The following is a 20,431-nucleotide window of genomic DNA, read 5'->3' on the forward strand; positions in this document are numbered from 1 at the left end:
TTAAAGAAGTAAAAAATTAACCAGGTTTATTTACTTATAATCATTGTTTACACAATTTCAAATAATGAATTTTTATGTTCACTAAGTGACCCAGGGGGTTAACCGAGATAGTAAATTGACTAGCCAATCTTATGTAATTAAAGATAAATCTTGTCAAATGACAGTAGTGAAGTTGCTGCAGACACCCCCTGGCAAGTTTTATTGCTTTAACCATACGATGTTTTTGTGGTGATAGAGGTCATCCTCTTGTGTTTAGTTGACACACTGGTAAATTATTTGAGCTTCCTTTAATTTTTTCCTGCTTACCATTAGACAATTTTACAGTTCTCAAACATTCACACAGGTTTGTGGTAAAAAGTTATGCCAGGTCAGCTTGACTGTTTTAACTACACTAAAGGCTCCATAGAATAAAATGTTTAAGTGAATGCTGAAAATAGTCTGAAAATGAATTACATGAAAAAAAAAAAAAGAATGAATTGCATGTTTTCAGTTGTCCATCATATGCTCTACTCCCTTCCCTTTAGGAAATATCACAAATGTTTCATAACTCTTCGTCGGTATGTTCTTCAAAACTGGTCTTGAGTTCATTCCCTGTGCTCTCTACTGTTTCCCTTTCGCTCTGTGGGATGGGGGAGCAGAGAGCCCTGTAGAGAAGGTGGAGAGGAGCAGGAGAAGCAACCGTGTTCATATAATGTTTCCAAACAGTTTGACCTTAAATATGTGGGTGGGAGAGTGTATGTGTGTGTGTACCATATAAATACAATGCCCAGACCTCTCTCTAACTTTTTTAGTACAGAACACATGCTTAATCGTTGGATAATTATATTCCGAAAACAATTTCTCCTTTTCATCTAGGGCACATGAGCGTTCCAAAGAATAAAGCTATACAATAATATAGATTATTCATATCTAGACTAAAGGTTGAGGTATATCAAATCATTAGACCATTTTTCTTTTCTCACTTCAGTCTTGGCAGGGTCTAAAAGAGTATGCCAAATATGAAAATACCTCTGACAACATGAACAATATCAGTTTTAGATTAGCATCTTTATTACTTGATTCATTAGAACTTTTTAATTGAAACAAAGTCAATCTTCTCAGTAATAGGGTAACCACCATCTAGTTTTTTTGGGCTGTGGATAATTGTGGAGCCAAGTTGATTGATCTGCCTAGAAAAATAAAAATATTTGGAATCATCCTAGCAACTTCCTACTTCTGTTGAAACTAGACCCTTTATTATAAAAAGAGTGTGGTTTCTTGTTATACAGATAGGTTGTTGAGATTGCTACCAGCTGCCCTTGACAAAGAAATAATGCTGAAAGAGAAACGTTGAGAAGTGTTATTTAATTTAAACTTTTAATTTAGATAAGCTCTGCATACCTAGAAGCAACAAAAATAAATGAGAGGAAAAGTTATGCCATTAGAGGGCACTTTTGTAATCTTAGAAGAAAAGTCAGTTCTTATAGACTGGCTTACCCAAGTCTTATTCTTAAGAGGAATGTATTTTTAGTTGTTTATTTAAAATAACTAATTCTTAAGCTGAATGTCTGTGAGACAACATTTTATTAGTAGGGGGGGGAATCTATAAAATCTTAAAACAACCCTTTAAACAATATCTAAGTAAAGCTTTAAACCTGGATCAGTGAAGTTGTAAAAATATATACACTGCATAATATTTTTATTAGCTATCTTCAATGCTTCTTTTAAATACATTCCATTTAAGATAATTCTGACTGTAACCTGATCAAATCGATCAAATGATTAACTTTCTCTGATGACTGAGTATGCTTTTCCCCAACAATAGAGACTGTTATTAGATAACATTTTCAAAAAGATAATTCTGTAGAATATAAAGATCTGTGCTTTGGGATCATACTAATTTTTTCCAGTTTTATTGAAAGATAGTTGTCATACATTCCTGTGTAAATTTTAGGTGCATACATGATAGTTTGATTTATATATGAGATGAAATGATTACCACAATAGGCTTAGCTAGCATCCATCTTATATAGATAGAATGAAAAAAAAAAGAAAGGAATTATATTAATTTTAAACACTTATCCCAAAAGTGTCTTTTGCCCATAATACACAACAAGTAAAATGGTTAAAATTGTTTCAGAAAAAAAAAGTTTACCTGATAGAATTTTAACTGGAGGAGTAATGATTTTTTTTTAATAAAGAAAGCAAAAGATAAGAGTTGAGTCTACTCCCTGTTGGAGTAATCTAAATAAAAACTTCTATCTAAGCCGGTAAAGTAGATAAGCCAGTAAAATAATTTAGTAAGTAAATCATTATGTCAAGAACTGTGAAGAGTTTGAGATTTTACTCTGCTTGTAAGCTAACAAGTCACCTGTCATACATAGTTTCATTGATGCTAGATGGCATGAGACTCCTGGGTCAGAGACAAAAGCTATATCAGTGCAACTCAGAGCAATAGTAGAATCCATGGTTTTCTCCCACTGGCTCCCTGACCCCCAGTTCCCACAGAGGGCGAGACAGCACCAGCGCCGAAATAGGTTTTTTTACGAGTCCTGAGCTTGGGGATCTCAGATCTTCCATGGTATAGTGAGCAAGCCTGCTCTTGGCTCCAGAAACTTTATCTTCCAAGGCTTTTCATTATACAAACATCCTTGAGGAGATAATCTGGAACAAAGGCAGTTAGTTCTGCTCCCAAGAAGTGTAAAAACAAGCACAGAGACCCCTGGAGAATTCTCTCTCAACACTTATGTTGTAGAATCCTATCATCTGAAGCTGTTCACTGTTGTTTATTTATTTATAAATTTTAAAGTAGCTGATATGGAGAATATACAATAATTCTACTTTCCATATTAACTTACTCATGATAAATTGTATTCCTTATATCATATTATATTCATTATGTGATCTTACATGTCCAAGCCTCAATTTGATCATTTTTGAAATGAGAGAAATAATATTGCCTACATCATAGAATTGTTGCTATCATTACCTAAGATAATGTATATAAAACATTTAGAAGAGTGCATCACGTACAAAACAAAACTTAGTAATATTGTTGTTTTTAACTCAAAACTCATTTCTTATTTACTGATTTAATAAAGAGAAAGTTCGTCCCATGGAGGATGGCCTGGATGCTGGGAAAACCCTACCAATCATACCTAGCTACCTCTTCTACTCTGGAGCTGACCTAAATATCCCAAATCTCCTGGGGCATTGGGCAGCATGTCTTGCTGAGTTGTACTGTGCTACTCTACAGTGACAACTTTCTGGGCAAACATAGAGCCTAATGAGGTAAAGCTGCCCTGGAGTGGTTCTAGGGCAAATACATCTGAGTAGCTCATACTCAGTGCTGCCATAGCATGTTTGCTCTAAGTTCCTAATAATTATGGAAAGCCAAATTCTAACCATTTCTAAAGAGACGAATTTTACTATCCAGCTTCTTCGGCTCTCAGGAATCAAAGTTTCCGGGATGCTGCTATAAAGTAAGCTAGATAAATTCCATTATGCTGAAATAATAATTATTTCTTAATAGTGGCAGTCAAGCAAATTCTAGTCTATCAAATTGTTCATTTCTGTTAGCTGCAGGAAGAAGGGCATCAGAGGGGAGGGACTAAGGGTTGTGAGTAGAGGTCTCATTCAGTTTAGTCAACCATGTCCCTGTTGGTTTTAAAAAGGTTCACTGAGTTTTGATTTTGATCTATCTGGCCATCTTTTTTAGTTTTATGCTTCATCTGCTATTAGTAACTAATCTGAGCTCCCGCTTTCCATCCCCAACTTCTTAGATTCCATCCAGACAATCATCTGGATATCTGAGGTTCAGATTATTTGATGAAACTTAAGAAGGCCTGGTCTTACTTCTAAACTACTAGCTAGTTGGGAGGAAGAGTTGAGGATTCAGTCTCAGAATCATCATTTGTTTTCAAAGTTTAGAGATCATTATCTAAACCCTTCAAAAAATTGAGGTCTATCCAGGGTGGTGAAACATTGCCTTAGATTACCATCTAGTTAGCACTACAACTTAAAAGTCAGATTTCTTAGCTCTTAGTCAAGTATTCAATTACAATACAATTGAGCAATGAGGATGAGAAATAAGAACCCCTTCTTAGAAATTATGATGGATTTCTTGAGAAATATCATAGAGGACAAATGTTTGGGCTCTGCAGTAAGATCCACTTGGATTTATATCCTTTCTCTGCTTATGTAAAAAAAAGGTTTATTCTTATATGAGAATAGCATCTACTTCACAATATTATTGTGAAGACTAAATGCAATAATGCAGCTATGAATTTAACACCTTGCTTTGCACATAGTAACTCTCAATTACTGCAGATATCTTATATGGAAAACTTCAGAACACATGGCAAAAAAACAAACAAAAAAAAACAACAACCACTTGTTTGTTTGTTTGTTTGTTTGTTTCAACCACCTGTTTTTGAAAAAGGAAGTTAAATTTACTTTTTGAGTAAGCTCACTGTGAGAAAATTACTTCTCACATTCTCATAAAAAAGAAAAGCATATTCTCTTCAAAAAATATTTTTAGTTGTATGAATCTATTTTTGATAGCACTCCAAGAAAGATAAAATTAAAGTCAAATAATGGTTTGAGTAGAGGTGATCTCATAGCTATAGTCATGATGCTTTAGAAATAAAACTGATGTTAACATCATTTCAAATTATTGCAAATGTTTTCATTTGACTTTCCCACTATTTCAAGCACTTAAGTATAAACATACTATGTTTCCCAAATGCTTGAATTCCCTGATGTACATTGTCAAAGAGATAAGGGAAAACAACTTCTTACAGAGTTCTTTTTGTGAGGGAGAAGGGCACCAAACAAATCCTCAGAGGAAGCAAAACCTTTCACCAGTACTTGACATCAAAAGAGCTTGCCTACCTGAGGCTTCCTATTAGAGAAACAGACATGTAGATGATGGTATCATTGACAATATCCCTATAGCAGTGTGCAGTAGAGAGTGATCCATAATTACCCAATTATCTATAGGATCTTTGGTGAAAGTAAATTTGAATGCCAAAGTGGAACTCAATGAAAACACTTAGCAGGTGTAGTATATATATAACTGTACTGAAGGTTAAGACAAATGACATAAGTATACAATTTTCCAATGATCCCACCTGATTCAAGAGTGGGAATCCAGGCCCACTTTTAATATGATAAAAGCTTATATTTAAATGTTGTGCTGAAGAGTAGTAATGAATAATAATTAGACATCAGCAAATAATTTACCTTGTGATTTTGGACAAAATGCTTAACCTATAAAATAATTAAACCTCTCTAAAAACCTCTGTTTTATGAAAAAATGACCTTGGAAACAAGAATAATATTATACATGTATAATCCTTAGTCAAATTTCAAGAAAGAATAAAAATAATTGTGTGATGGTACTTTTCTGGCTCTCAGTGAGTCTATGTGTCTCTTTATGCTATGGTGCAATTCTCTGAGACATTTGTGTGCACATTTCTGCAAGAACCATATTGACTTCTGCCATATTGAAGTGGGAATTTTCTCTCTGAATATCCAGAGAAGTTGATGTACCAAGAGTCCTTTCATTTCAAAATCTTTTAATATCTGAAATTCTAGTGAATTTGTTGTCAACTCCATGAAATACTTTGGGACAAAAAAACAAAACAGGAAAGTTGTCTTCAAGATCATGTATGTAGGGCAGCCAGGTGGCTCAGCAGTTTAGCGCCGTGATCCTGGAGACCCAGGATCGAGTCCCACATCGGGCTCCCTGCATGGAGCTTGCTTCTCCCTCTGCCTGTGTCTCTGCCTCTCTGTCTCTGGTCTCTCATCTCTCATGAATAAATAAATAAAATCTTTTTTAAAAAAAAGATCATGTATGTATTCAAAGTACATAATGCAAATGTAACTTTATATCAAAACTAAAATATTCTTAACCCTTTAGAAAGTTTGCAACTTGCCCAAGTGTCTACCTGCAGAACTAATGTAAGCAATCATTTCTGTTACCTCAGGATGGTGCCTCTCCACTGGTGTCTGCTGTGGCTGCTATTACCACTCAGCTCAAGGACTCAGAAGCTACCCACTCGAGATGAAGAACTTTTTCAGATGCAGATCCGTGACAAGGCATTTTTTCATGATTCATCAGTAATTCCAGATGGAGCTGAAATTAGCAGTTATCTCTTTCGAGACACACCCAAAAGGTATTCTCTCTGCAGTACTTTCTTTATCAAAAGTTCATTTATTCATTTTTGACTCTAAAAAGCAAAGTAACAAAAAAAAAATAAAAATAAAAAGCAAAGTAACCATTTAGACTCAGAATAAATAATTGGCAGTCAACCTCTGAATAGTATTGCCTCTTTTCTCTAAGAAAAGAAAATGTCAATGCAACATCTAATCATTAAGTAGAAGCTGTTTGATCTTTTCTCATTGTGATCTCTTTTGGGATGGAGAGGGCAATTTTTGCAGTTCTTACATTTTGGAATGATTATTTTCTTAACTTTGGGATAGTAGGAAATTTCTAAGAAGGATTCTTTAGGATCAAGATGAAATTAATCAAGAACAGGTTTCAAAACAGGGGCATAGGAAGACCCTGAACTCACCTCTTCCCCTTGCACAACAAATCTCCAGCCATATAGAGAACAATTCTCTCTGAAGAAGATCTGAAAACTAGCTGAATAGTTCCATCATACAAAGGATAAAAAGGCCACACAGGGATGGATAGGAGAGGCAGAGGCATGATCTTGCCAAAAACTCTACCCCCCTAGTGTGGCAACTTACAAACAGGGAGATTCTGAAAAATACAGAACACATCCTTGAGGAGCAAGGGGTCTGAGCCCCACATCAGGCCCCCCAACCCTTGGGACCTACACCAAAGGGACAAGCCCCAAAAACATCTGGCTTATGTCCAGGACACCCAAAAGGCTATGAGAAACTGATTCCACTTTTTCTTTCTTTCTTTCTTTCTTTCTTTCTTTCTTTCTTTCTTTCTTTCTTATTTATTTATTTGAGAGAAAGAGAGAGAGCAAGGAAGCAGAGGTAGGGACAGAGGGAAAGAATCTCAAGCAGACTCCCCACTGAGTATGGAGCCCAATGCAGGGTTCAAACTCACAACCCTGAGATCATAACCTGAGCCAAAACAAGAGTTGGATGCTCAACTGACTCAGCTACCCAGGCACCCCCTAAAACTCCACTCTTAAAGGGCATATGCACAGACTTACTCACCCCCAGGCCCAGTACAAACACAGCAAGTTGAAAAATGCCTAGACTGCTTGCAAAGGAGATTCACTGGCTAATCTTAAAATGTCTGCTGGAAGGTAAGGGGTCTCCTGGAACTCTTTCAAGGCATGGAAGGGCTGGCAGGTATCATTTTTGCACTCTCCTTCTCCCTTACTAGCACTGTTTACCCCATATCACTGCTACAGTCCCACATTACTAACCCTGGCAGGTGGGCTTGCCCCAGCCTGGCACTCCACCACAGCCCAAACAAAGCCATAGGTATGCACAGGCCACACAGGGGATGCCTTGTGAATTCCCAACTCTGGTGACCAGAGTGGTTACACATCTAAGCCCCATGGGACTGAAATAATCAGAGAAACAGTTCTTTGCAGGTTACCACCATGAAGATACTGCAGAGATGAAGACTGAGAGTCATCTCAGTCTTCTTGTGACCAATCCTTTAAGACTGGGAGAGATAGTTCTTTCACCTAATACATAGAAATCAACAGAGAGAGCAAAATGAAAGAACAAAAAACAAAAGATCAGAGGAATATGTTCCAAGTGAAAGAACAAGATAAAACCCCAGGGAGGAAAAATAAATAAATAAAATTTAAAAAACTTAATGAAACAGAGATAAGTAATTTACATGATAAAAATTCCATAGTAGTGGTCATAAAGATGCTCACCAGTCTTGGGAGAAGAATGAATGAACACAAAGGGAATTTTAACAAAGAAATAGAAAAATGTAAGAAAATACTAGACATAGTCATAGATCTTAAAAACGTAGTAACCAAACTGAAACATACTATAGGGGTTCAGCGACAGACTAGATAAACCATAAGAAAAGTTCAGTAACCCAGAATACAGGGCAGTGGAACTCACCTAAGCAGAACAGGAACAAGAAAAAACAATTAGAAAAAGTGAAGATCTTTTAAGAAACCTATAGGACAATGTATGATGGAACAACAGTTGCATACTAGAGGTCCCATAAAGAAAAGAGAGAGAGTAAAGAACAGAAAACTTATTTGAAAATATAATAGTTGAAAACTGCCCTAACCTGGAAGACAAAATATGCATCCATGTCCAGGAAACCCATAGTTCAAAATAAGATGAACCTGAAGAGATCCACACTAAGATATATTACATTAAAATGTCAAAATTCAAAGATAAAGAGAGAATCTTAAAACCAAAAGAAAAACGTGTTACAAATAAGGGAGCCCCCACAAGATTATCAGCAGATTTTTCAGCAGAAACTTTGCATGCCAGTAGAGAATGATATTATATATTCAAAGTGCTGAAAGCAAAAAACTCCCACCAAGATAACTCACCCAGCACAATTTTCAAAATTGAAGAGAGCTAGAGTTTTCCAGACAACCAAAAACCAGGGAGTTCACCACCACTAACCCATCCTTACAAGAAATGTTAAAGAAATGTCTTTAAATAAAAAGAGCACTAACTAGTACCAAGAAAACATGAAAGTAAAAATTTCCCTGGTAAGGTTAAATATATATTAAAGGTAGTAAACACTACCTTTTAAAAAAAAGATTTTATTTATTTATTCATGAGAGACACAGAGATAGAGAGAGGCAGAGACACAGGCAGAGGGAGAAGCAGGCTTCATGCAGGGAGCCTGACATGGGACTCGACCCTGTGTCTCCAGGATCACGCCCTGGGCTGAAGGCAGCACTAAAGCATTGAGCCACCTGGGCTGCCCGTAAACACTACCTTTAATCACTTTTAAAGCTAGCATGAAGATTAAAAGACAAAAGTAGTAAAAAATAACTAAGACTACAATAATTATTTAGAATATGTATACAAAATGATGTAAATGTGACATCAAAAGCATAAAATGTGGGACTGGGAAGTAAAAATGTAGAATTTCAGAATGTGTTCATACTTAACTTGATACCAACTTAAAATAGACTGGTATATATACATAGGCTTATATTTGTAAGTCTCATGGTGACCATAAAGCAAAAACCTATGGCATATACAAAAAAGATAATGAAAATGAAATCTAAACATAACACTCAAACCACAAGGATAGAAAGCAAGAGAAGGAGAAAGAACAGAAGAGATCTATAAAATAGCCAGAAAACAATGAACAAAATGGTAGTAAGTATACACCTGCTTATAATTACTTTAAACATAAATGGACTAAATTCTCTGGTCAAAAGACATGGAGTGGCTGAATGGATTGTTTTGTTTTTTTTTTGTTTTGTTTTGTTTTGTTTTCCATTCTATATGCTCCTAAAGAAACCTCATTTTAGATATAATGACCCCCACAGATTGAAAACAAAGGGATGGAAAAATATGTCCCATGCAGATAGAAACCAAAAGAAAATTGGGGTAATTGTGCTTATACCATACAAAATAGACTTTAAAACAAAAGACTATAATAAAAGACAAAGATAGGCATTACATAATGACACAAAGGTCCATCTAGCAAGAATATATAACATTTGTAAATATATTTTAAAAAATTTTTAACATTTGTAAACATTTATATACCCAATATAGATAGGAGCACCCTAAATATATAAACAAATATTAACAGACCTACAGGGAGAAATTGACAGCAATACAATTATAGTAGAGGGACTTAGCACTCCATATTCATTAATGGCTAGATCATCCAGATGGAAAATCAATATGGAAACACTGGCCTTAAATGACACATTAGACCAGATAGATTTACTAGATATATATACAAAACATTCCATCCATAAGCAACAGAATATACATTCTTCTCATGGAACATTCTCAGGGATAAATCATATGTTAGGCCAAGAAAAAGTCTCGATAAATTTAAGAAGATTGAAATTATATTAAACATCTTTTTAGACCATAATTGTATGAAACCAGAAGTCAATCACAAAAGGAAAACTGGAAAAATCACATATATGTGGAGACTTAAAAACATGCTACTTACTGAACAAATAGTAGGTCAATGAAAAAGTAAAATAAAAAGATACTTTGAGGCAAATGAAAGTGGAAATGTAACACACCAAAATGTATGCACTACAGCAAAAGCAGTTTTAAGAGGGAAGTTAATAGTGATACAGAGCTACCTTAAGAAATCAGAAAAATCTCAAATAAACAATCTAATTTTACCCCTAAAAGGGCTAGAAAAATAGGGATAAATGAAGCCCAGAGTTAAAAGAAGGAAGAAAATAATAAATATCAGAGTGGAAATAAATAAAATAGAGACTAAAGAGACAATAGGAAAGATCAATGAAGCTAAGAGGTTGTTCTTTGAAAAAATAAAATTGATAAACTTTTAGCTCCACTCACTAAGAAAAAAAGAGTGGACTCAAAATCAGAAACAAAAGGGAATAAGTTACAACTGATATCAAAGAAATACAAAGGACCTACTATGAGACTAGTAAGAAGAATTATATGCCAAAAAATTGGACAAACTAGAAAAAAGTGGATAAATCTGAAGAAACATACAATCTCTAAGACTGAACCATGAGGAAATAGAAAATCTGAATAGACTAATTACTAGCAAGAAGATTGCTAGTCCCAACCAACAGAAGTCCAGGACCAGAAGACTTCATTGGTGAATTCTGCTAAACATTCAAAGAATATCTAATACCTATCTTCCTCAAAATATTTCAAAAAATTGAATAGGATGGAATATTTCCAAACTGACTTTATGAGGCCAACACTACCCTGATATTGAAACCAGATGAGGACACCAAAAAAAGAAAATTACAGGCCAATATCACTAATGAACTTACATGTAGAACCTCTCAACAAATATTAGCAAACCAAATTCAGCAATATATTAAAAATATCATACACCACCATCAGGTAGGATTTATTCCAGGGATGCAAGGATGCATCACAAATCAATAAGTGTGATACCACATTAACCAAAAGAAGGATAAAAAAATCATATAACCATCTCAAAATATGCAGAAAAAGCATTTGGTAAAATTCAACATCTATTTATGATAAAATTCTCTATAGAGCATGTACAGAGAGAAAGTACCTGAATATGATAAAGGCCATATATGACAAGCCCACAGCTAACATCACACTCAATGGTGAAAAAAATGGTGAAGGCTTATTCTCTAAGATCAAGGATAAGACGAGGTTATTCTCTAAGATCAAGGATAAGACGAGGATGCCCGCTCTTGCCACGGACATTTAACGTGGTACAAGGAATCCTAGCCCAACCAATTACGAAGAAAATGATATAAAAAGTGTTCATATTGGAAAGGAAGAAGTAAAACTGTCACCTTTTGCAAACAACATGATTTTATATATAGAATACCCTAAAGATTCCACCAAAAGAAATTGTTGTGACTAATAAATTCAGGAAAGTTGAAGGATACAAAATCAGTATACGAAAATCTATTGTGTTTTTATACACTGATAATGAACTACCAGAAAGAGAAATTAATAAAAATAATTCCATTTACAATTGCATCAAAAAGAATGGAATATTCAATGTTGGAATTCTCTCAATAAAGTTTTCCAAACTTTAAAAAAAAACACAATGGAATACCTAGGAATAAAGTTAACCAAGGAAGAAAAAGACCTGTGCACTGAAAACTGACATTGGTGAAAGAAACTGAAGAAGACACACATAAATGGAAACATATTCTGTGTTCATGAATTGGAAGAATTAATACTGTCAAAATGTCCATACTACTCAAAGCAAGCTATAGATTCGGTGCAATCCCTATCAAAATTCTAATGGCATTTTTCACAGAAATAGAACAAAGAATCCTAAAATGTGTATGGAACCACAAAAAACCCTGAAAACCAAAGCAATCTCGAGAAAGAAGAACAAAGCCGGAGGTATTATGTTTCCTGATTTTGAACTGTACTACAAAGGTATAGTAATCAAAATAGTATGGTATTTGCATAAAGACAGATACATAGATCCATGGAACAGAATAGACAACCCAGAAATAAACCATGAATATATGGTCAATTAATTTATGGCAAAAGAGCCAAGAATATACAATAGGAAAAGGAGTTTAACAAATATTGGGAAAATTGGACATCCACATGCCAAAGAATGAAACTGGATCACTAAACCAAACATAGGTGGTAAGCTCCTTAATATTGGTCCCATCAATGTTTTGGGTTTGTTTTTTTTTTTCTCCTTTAAAAAAAAAAATTGGCTCCAAAGGCAAGGGTAACAAAAGCAAAAATAAGTGGGACTACATCAAACTAAATGGTTTCTGCATAATGATGGAAATCATTAACAAAATAAAAAGGCAACCTAATGAATGGGAGAAGATATTTGTAAATTATATACCTAATAAAGGGTTAAAATCCAAAACATATAAAGAATGCATATGACCTATAAATAAAAACACAACACACCTGATTTAAAAATGACTAACCTTCTTTGAATGTTTAGTAGAATTCACCAATGAAGCCATCTGGTCCTGGACTTCTGTTGGTTGGGACTAGCAATCTTCTTGCTAGTAATTAGTCTATTCAGTCTATTATTTATTTTTTAATCAGGTTAGTCTATTCAGTCTATTAACCTTCTAATCTAAATGATTAGAAGAGGATATGAAAAAAAATAAAAAAAAAGAAGAGGATATGAATAACATTTTTGCAAAGAAGACATACGTATGGCCAACAGATATATGAAAAGATGCTCAATATCACTAATCATCAGGGAAATCCAAATCAAAAACATAATGAGATGCCACCTCATACCTGTCAGAATTATTATTATGTAAAAGGCAGTAAATAACAAATATTGGCAAGAATGTGGAGAAAAGGGAATCCTTGTGCACTATGAGTGGAAATATAAATTGGTACTGCCACTACAGAAAACAGTAATAGATTCCTCAAAAATCTGTAGAACTATCATATAACCCAGGAATTCCGCTTCTGGGTATCTCTCCAAAGAAAATGAGATGTTATGTAGAGCATAATGACTACAGTCAATAATATTATATTGCATATTATGTAACTTTATATGGTTACAGAGGGAAAGTAGACTACTGCGATGATCATTTTACAGGATATACATATATCAAATCATTATTTTTGTACATTTGAAACTAATATATTTCAGTTGTATCTCAACAAAAAGAAGCTAAAAGATATGTGAAATTAAATGAATACATATGATTCCTCAAGGGTTTACATTGTCTTAGAAGGATAGTCCTTTTGGGGTGCCTGGGTGGCTCAGTCAGTTAAGCTTCCAACTCTTCATATTAGCTCAGGTCTTGATCTCAGGATTGTGAGTTTGAGTCTTGTATTGGGCTTCATGCTGGCCATGGAGCCTACTTAAATTTTAAAAAAAAGATAATTTTTTTAACAATATGATTATATTCTGAGAATATTAAAACAAACTTCAGTAAAAAACTATTACTGTTGGGATGCTTGGGTGGCTCAGTGGTTGAGCGTCTGCCTTTGGCTCAAGGCATAATCCCAGGACTCTGGGATCGAGTCCCACATCAGACTTCCTGCATGAAGCCTGCTTCTCCCTCTGCCTATGTCTCTCTCTCTCTCTCTCTCTCTGTCTCTCATGAATAAATAAATAAAATCTTTAAAACAAAACTATTACTGTTCATTTACCTTTACTCCATCAACAAATTGGGCTTACATAATATTTTGACCTTCAAAAATTATATATAATTGTTTATTCTTTCCTGGCTTTTTTCCCCACAAATAATGACTGAGGGCTTTGATATCTACATTTAGATGAAATGTCAATTCACACTGAGTTGAGAGTTGCAGCAACAATAGAAACATCATTTCTAGGAGTGAAATATGCAGTGGGAGGCACTCATAGACATTGTTGATATTACAACTAACGAAATTCCTGATAAAATTTAGCAGCTGTGAATAGCTTTTTTTTTTCATTAATTATGCTTATGTTTACACATAAATTTCAAAGGCTAAATGTTTCATGGGGTGTTTATCCCTCAGCTTTGGCCTTATAATTTGGGGCCATGTTTTCTTAGTTATTCATTACATTTCTGTCTCCCTCACCAGCCAGTAAATATCTGGAGCACATAGATCATGCCCTATTATCTCTGATTGCTGTTTTCTTCACCAAGTGCTTTGTGTATGTAGCCAACAAATGTTTGTTAAATTGTTAAAGTTTGTTCAGATTATCTTTTATACCTAATCATAAGTGCTTCCATATGAAAACGTTGAGTTAGAGGGACTCCTTGCTGTTTTATATGTATAATGAGTACCTTGTGGAACGCAAGAATTGTTTTGTCATTGGTTGCCTATAGCCTGTATTTAAGTTAGTAAGGCACAGTTACTTTGGGAAATAAGCTACTTTTTGTGTGAAATGAGAACAGAAGGTAGCAGATGAACCGACACATGGATTTCTACTTCAGTAGGTAGCTCTGCTAGCCACGTGAAACTCAAAACCTAGAAGTTTTGAGCACATTTTTACTTACATGATGCCAAACATTATTTTGTTGTACCTATTTCTTTGTAATATAGACGGATTCAGTTGTGTGTCTGTTGTTAATATATCTCATGCAACCTGGCCAAATGAACAAAATTCTATTCTCCAAAAAGTAGACTCAATTGAAAATTAAGTCATCTGACACCTGTCTTGAAAAATGCTTATGATATGTATAACTTCCTACGCAGTAAATACTTCAGTCATCTAGCTATTTTGTCTAGATGACATCTAAATTTATTATTTTATGAACATGTTGTTTTTACTTTTATAGAGTCTTTATTTGTCTCTTCTCACTGCCCTACTCCCACCCTCCTTCTTTTCATTCATATTTGAATGATGTGTGTGTGGGGGGGAAGTACTTATAGTGCCATTCAGGTTCTGTATCTTTAGATAGAAGCAGACTGTAGGTGTAAGTATATTGGAGCTGGAATAATAGGTTGATGTTAAGATTCTTGAGTTCTCCTCATTAATTTAGTAATTGATCATTTCAAAATATTTATCAAGTACCTACCACATGCAGAAATCAGTTCTAAATGCTGGGACCACAATGACAAGGCAAAACAACCCTAAGTGGTGCTTTATAGAGAAAATGACAATAAAATAATACAAATATACAGGCACAAATTTCAGTGAGTGCTCCAGGTGAAAAGCACAGGACTCTCTGAGAGCATATGAGAACCTGACCCCGAATTAGGAGTCAGAAAAGGCAGTCCTAAAGAAGCGACACTTGAGTATAAGTAAGGGCAGGGGGTGGCATTTCAGGCATATAAAACAAAATCCCAGAGGTTCCAACATGGGGTGGATTCTGGGAAACTAGGGGAGCCCCATGTGTTTCAGAGCACAGAAGATGAGAGGTCAGTGAAGTAGGCAAGGGCCCCAACACTGAGGAAGTTTTAGCCTCTGCAAACAATTAAAGACTTTTCCCCAAAAAGCTGAAGTCTAAATGTATTAATCAATTCATTCACCAAATACTTATTAAGAATTACTTTAGTCTGTAAGTCTTCATCAATGAACTGAATATCCTGAGCTCTTATACCTTCTATTCTAGTTAGAGGAGATGGAAAAATAAAAAGGTAAACAAAGAAACATGTAATATGCCAGGTAGTGATAAGTGCTTTGAAGACAAATGAAGTGTGAAAGAGAACTTCATGGGCAGGAAGGTGATATTTTCCATAAGGTGTCAGAGTAGTCCTGTTAAATGATTAAAAACTAAACCAGGGATTTTTTTTTTCCCAGTGACTCTTGCTTGCAAGTCTTAAAATGAATGATCTCAGTCTGAATTGGCTCACTTCTCCCCAGGTATTTTTTTGTGGTTGAAGAAGACAATACTCCATTATCAGTCACAGTGACTCCCTGTGATGCACCTTTAGAGTGGAAGCTGAGTCTCCAGGAGCTGCCAGAGGAGGCAAGCGGGGAAGGCTCCGGTAAGCAGCGTGATCAGTTTGGCCCCAGACCTCTGAATGAATAGCTAAAGGACCTATGAAATATACAGACCTCTGTCTGTACAAAAAAGCAGCACAGATGCATAGGTGAAAAAGCTGGAGACTTCACAATGGAGATGAGAGAAATGACAGATGGCACCAAATGACAGTGATTTTGGTAACATAACCAGTTAAGGGAGACAGACATGGAGCCCAAAAGAGTGAGAAATGGAGGTTTGGACTAGCCTCTCTAGCCGTGGTTTGCAATCTCACCCAAACATTGGAATCAGCACTGGGAGCTTTAAAAACGACTGGTGCCTGGATTCCACCCTTAGAGGTTCTGATTTAATTGCCCTGTCAGTGTGGCCAGGACATAGGGCTGTTAAAATCTCTCCCTTGGTGATTCCAATATGCAGCCAAGATCTCTAGGGAATAAAGGATGATGCCAAAAAGAGGAGTTAAAAGGCATTTCTCACCATTGAAATTCGAGGATGACTAGAAAGTCAGTAGGGGGTATGTTAGGCATTTAAAGAAGTTGCAGATTGTGGAAAGCAGATACCAAGATACAGGGAAATGAGAAAAGCCCATGTGAGGTCCCAAGGTGACCAGCTCCCTTTAAGGGGCAAAGGCATCACAGCTTAAAGGTGAAGGCTGGTGACTGGTGCCATGCAAAGGATGCTAGCAAGCTGCTCTACTCATAGTGATGAGATGACAGAGGGAGTTGGAACCAGGAAAATATAGGAAGTACATCATCAAGGGAGACAGAGAACAAATAACTGCATGAGATTGTTCATTTCATGATTTGGGAATATGAAATTCTACATCCCTCACCGAGCTTGCAGTATTAAGCTGAACAAGGTACATTCCCACTCTCACTGCTCGGTCCTTCATCAGGTCCTCTACGCTTATCTGGTATCTATGTGATATCTAATATTAACAATAAAAAAGGTAGAAAAATTAGTTTTTCAATACAACCCTCCTATTATTCCTAGGCATATGTTCTCCATGCTGAAAATTAGGTACTCTTACTGGTGCTTTATATTTTAATGAGAAACTATCCAGTCCTAGTAACAAGGGTAAAATTAGTGAAATGGCCGGCCATCAAAAAGCAATCAGATTGAATCCTTTTGATAAGCAGATTGACAGAAGGGATTAATCTCTAAAAGGTTTACAGTCTTTGATCTAAAACTTCCAGTAATTGAAGTCTATCCTGAAGCCTAAATTTAAATTCAGAAAAAAAAAAAAAAATATATATATATAGGCATCATCTTAAATGGTCAGAAATTGACCAACAGTATTATTTATATATTTATGAAAATATTGTTTTTTAAAAATTATTTTATTATATAATAGAATTAAGCAAGAAAGACAAGATTCAAAAATGGAGGTTGTCTGGGAACATACATGTATGAGAATAAATGTTATTAAGTTATAGAGAAAGATGAAAAAGAATAATATCAATTGCATAAAATATGTGAAGGATGGAATGGAAATGAATCAAAATAGGGATGCCTGGGTGGTTTAGTGGTTGAGTGTCTTCCTTTGGCTCAGGTCATCATCCTGGGATAGGGTTGCATTGGGCTCCCTGCAGGGAGCCTGCCTCTCCCTCTGCCTGTGTCTCTGCCTCGCTCTCTGTGTCTCTCATGAATAAATAAATAAAATCTTTAAAGAAAAAAGAAAAGGAATCAAAACACTAACAAAGTACTGTCTCAGGACCATGAATTAATGGATGAATTTTTCTCTTGTTTTTTTTTTATTTCCCAACTATGTCCTGGGAATCATTTTTTTTAAGATTTATTTATTTATTTATTTATTTGAGAGAGAGAGATGGAGAGAGCTCAAATGGGGAAAGGTGCCATGGGAGAAGGAGAGAGAAAGAGAATCCCAAGCAGACTCTCTGCTGAGCAGGGAGCCAGACTTAGGGCTCAGTCCCAGGACCCTAAGATCATGGCCTGAGCCAAAAATCAAGAATCCACCCCTGAACCAACTGAGCAGCGCAGGCCCCACATTATCATTTTTATAACAGAGAACATAAAAAGATAGTGTTAAAGACAGAATTTAAGGTCGGCAAGCCGTGGTACATACCCTGATGTGTAGCTTGTGCTTCTCTCATGTCTTCTAGGTGACCCAGAGCCTCTGGAGCAGCAGAGGCAACAGATCATTAATGAGGAAGGCACAGAATTATTCTCCTACAAAGGCAATGATGTGGAGTATTTTATATCTTCTAGTTCTCCGTCTGGTTTATATCAGTTGGAGCTTCTTTCAACAGAGAAAGACACACATTTCAAAGTGTATGCCACCACAACTCCGGAGTCTGATCAACCCTACCCCGAATTACCTTATGACCCACGAGTAGATGTTACCTCCCTGGGACGCACCACGGTCACTTTGGCCTGGAAACCGAGCCCCACGGCCTCTTTGCTGAAACAGCCCATTCAGTACTGTGTGGTCATCAACAGAGAGCACAATTTCAAAAGTCTCTGTGCAGTGGATGCAAAAGTGAGTGCAGATGACGCTTTTATGATGGCTCCAAAACCCGGGCTGGACTTCAGCCCCTTTGATTTTGCCCATTTTGGGTTTCCTTCAGATAATCCAGGGAAAGAGCGCAGCTTCCTCGCAAAGCCTTCTCCCAAACTGGGGCGGCATGTCTACGCGAGGCCCAAGGTGGACATTCAGAAAATCTGCATAGGAAACAAGAACATCTTCACCGTCTCGGATCTGAAGCCCGACACGCAGTACTACTTCGACGTCTTCGTGGCCAACAGCAACAGCAACACCAGCACCGCATACGTGGGCACTTTTGCCAGGACCAAGGAAGAAGCCCAACAGAAGACAGTTGAGCTGAAAGATGGGAAGGTTACAGATGTGTTCGTCAAAAGGAAGGGGGCCAAGTTTTTACGGTTTGCCCCAGTCTCTTCTCACCAAAAAGTCACTTTCTTCATTCACTCTTGCCTGGATGCCATCCAAATCCAAGTGAGAAGGGATGGGAAACTTCTCCTGTCCCAGAATGTGGAAGGCATCCGACAGTTCCAGCTTAGAGGAAAGCCGAAAGCCAAGTATCTCATTCGACTGAAAGGACACAAGAAAGGAGCGTCCATGTTGAAAATACTGGCCACCACAAGGCCTAGTAAGCAGCCGTTCCCGTCTCTTCCCGAAGACACAAGAATCAAAGCCTTCGACAAGCTCCGCACCTGTTCTTCGGCCACTGTGGCTTGGCTGGGCACTCAGGAGAGGAACAAGTTCTGCATCTACAAAAAGGAAGTGGATGATAACTACAATGAAGACCAGAAGAAGAGAGAGCAAAACCAATGCCTCGGACCAGACACAAGGAAGAAATCGGAAAAAGTCCTCTGTAAATATTTCCACAGTCAAAACCTACAGAGAGCAGTGACCACGGAAACAATTAAAGGACTTCTGCCTGGAAAGTCTTACCTGCTGGATGTTTATGTCATTGGACATGGGGGGCACTCAGTGAGGTATCAGAGTAAGGTGGTGAAAACCAGGAAGTTCTGTTAGTTACCTCGTGGGGAGAGAGATTATTACATAGACCTGCAGGAGAGACATGGAATCACCTTAAGGGTAAACCGACTACCCCCAAGGCTGAGAGAAGTTGTGAGCGGTACTCGTACTGGGGAAGGAAGGATATCACCTTGTGTATATTGCTGTTTATATGAGTAACTGTTGAGGAGACTTGTTCTAGTGTGCCCCATGGTACCTACTGTGCGTCTGCTGCCCGTTGATGTCAAAGATAGAGGGCACCTTGAAGGAACTGCCATCCCTTGCTTTGACCACTGCATGAACTGCTTCTAAATTATTTTATTACCTAAAAGTTTAAAATATGCCATTCATTGCACACATCAACAAATGCAAATCATTCCTCTCTATAGATGCTAGGATATATATAAATTATTTTATAAAGTCTTGTTTTAAATGTCAGTGTTTCTATGATTGTAAACTATTAAATTCTTTTCCTGTTAAAGTACAGATCTAATCTAAGTATATTACGTGGACGGCCCTCTAGTCAGTTATATTGCTATTGTAAATTCTTATCTGTTGAGTAAAATGTTTAAATACTGTATGTATCTCATGTACAAAGTTGACATACATTATATCCATGTACATAAAATTAAAGATATTAGATTATATACGGTTCATTTTCCCAAGCAGCTACCATGGTGTATTCAATTTCTCTTCTGTTCACAAAACTGTGCTCTCATATAATTTGGCACCAGCATCAACCCTCTTCTTAACAGTGAAAATAACATACTACATCTCTCTAAAGTCACTGTGGCATTAGAGACAGTTACTACAGTTTGTATTCGGACACTCACTGGAGCCAGGTGTCCTGAGAGTTGAGGGACCTCTAACAGACCCGTTTTAAAAGACCGGGTTAAGCCAAACACCGTAGCTCGATAAGGATTCAACA

The 20,431-nt window shown here is 36.5% G+C and overlaps 1 protein-coding gene across 1 annotated transcript in view; it reads left to right on the plus strand.

Annotated features, from left to right (window-relative positions):
* The window catches only part of NDNF (neuron derived neurotrophic factor), a 40,338-nt gene extending 20,188 nt beyond the window's left edge, over window positions 1-20,150 (plus strand). Inside the window, exons 2-4 of the mRNA XM_072788556.1 lie at window positions 5,970-6,158; window positions 15,884-16,008; window positions 18,128-20,150. Coding sequence (XP_072644657.1) covers window positions 5,971-6,158; window positions 15,884-16,008; window positions 18,128-19,521 — 1,707 coding nt within the window. The 5' untranslated portion in view covers window position 5,970 and the 3' untranslated portion in view covers window positions 19,522-20,150. The remainder of the gene's footprint in view (window positions 1-5,969; window positions 6,159-15,883; window positions 16,009-18,127) is intronic.
* The last annotated feature ends 281 nt before the right edge of the window (window positions 20,151-20,431 follow it).

This window comes from Canis lupus, chromosome 20 (assembly GCF_048164855.1).
Source record: "Canis lupus baileyi chromosome 20, mCanLup2.hap1, whole genome shotgun sequence".
Classification (NCBI taxonomy): domain Eukaryota; kingdom Metazoa; phylum Chordata; class Mammalia; order Carnivora; family Canidae; genus Canis; species Canis lupus.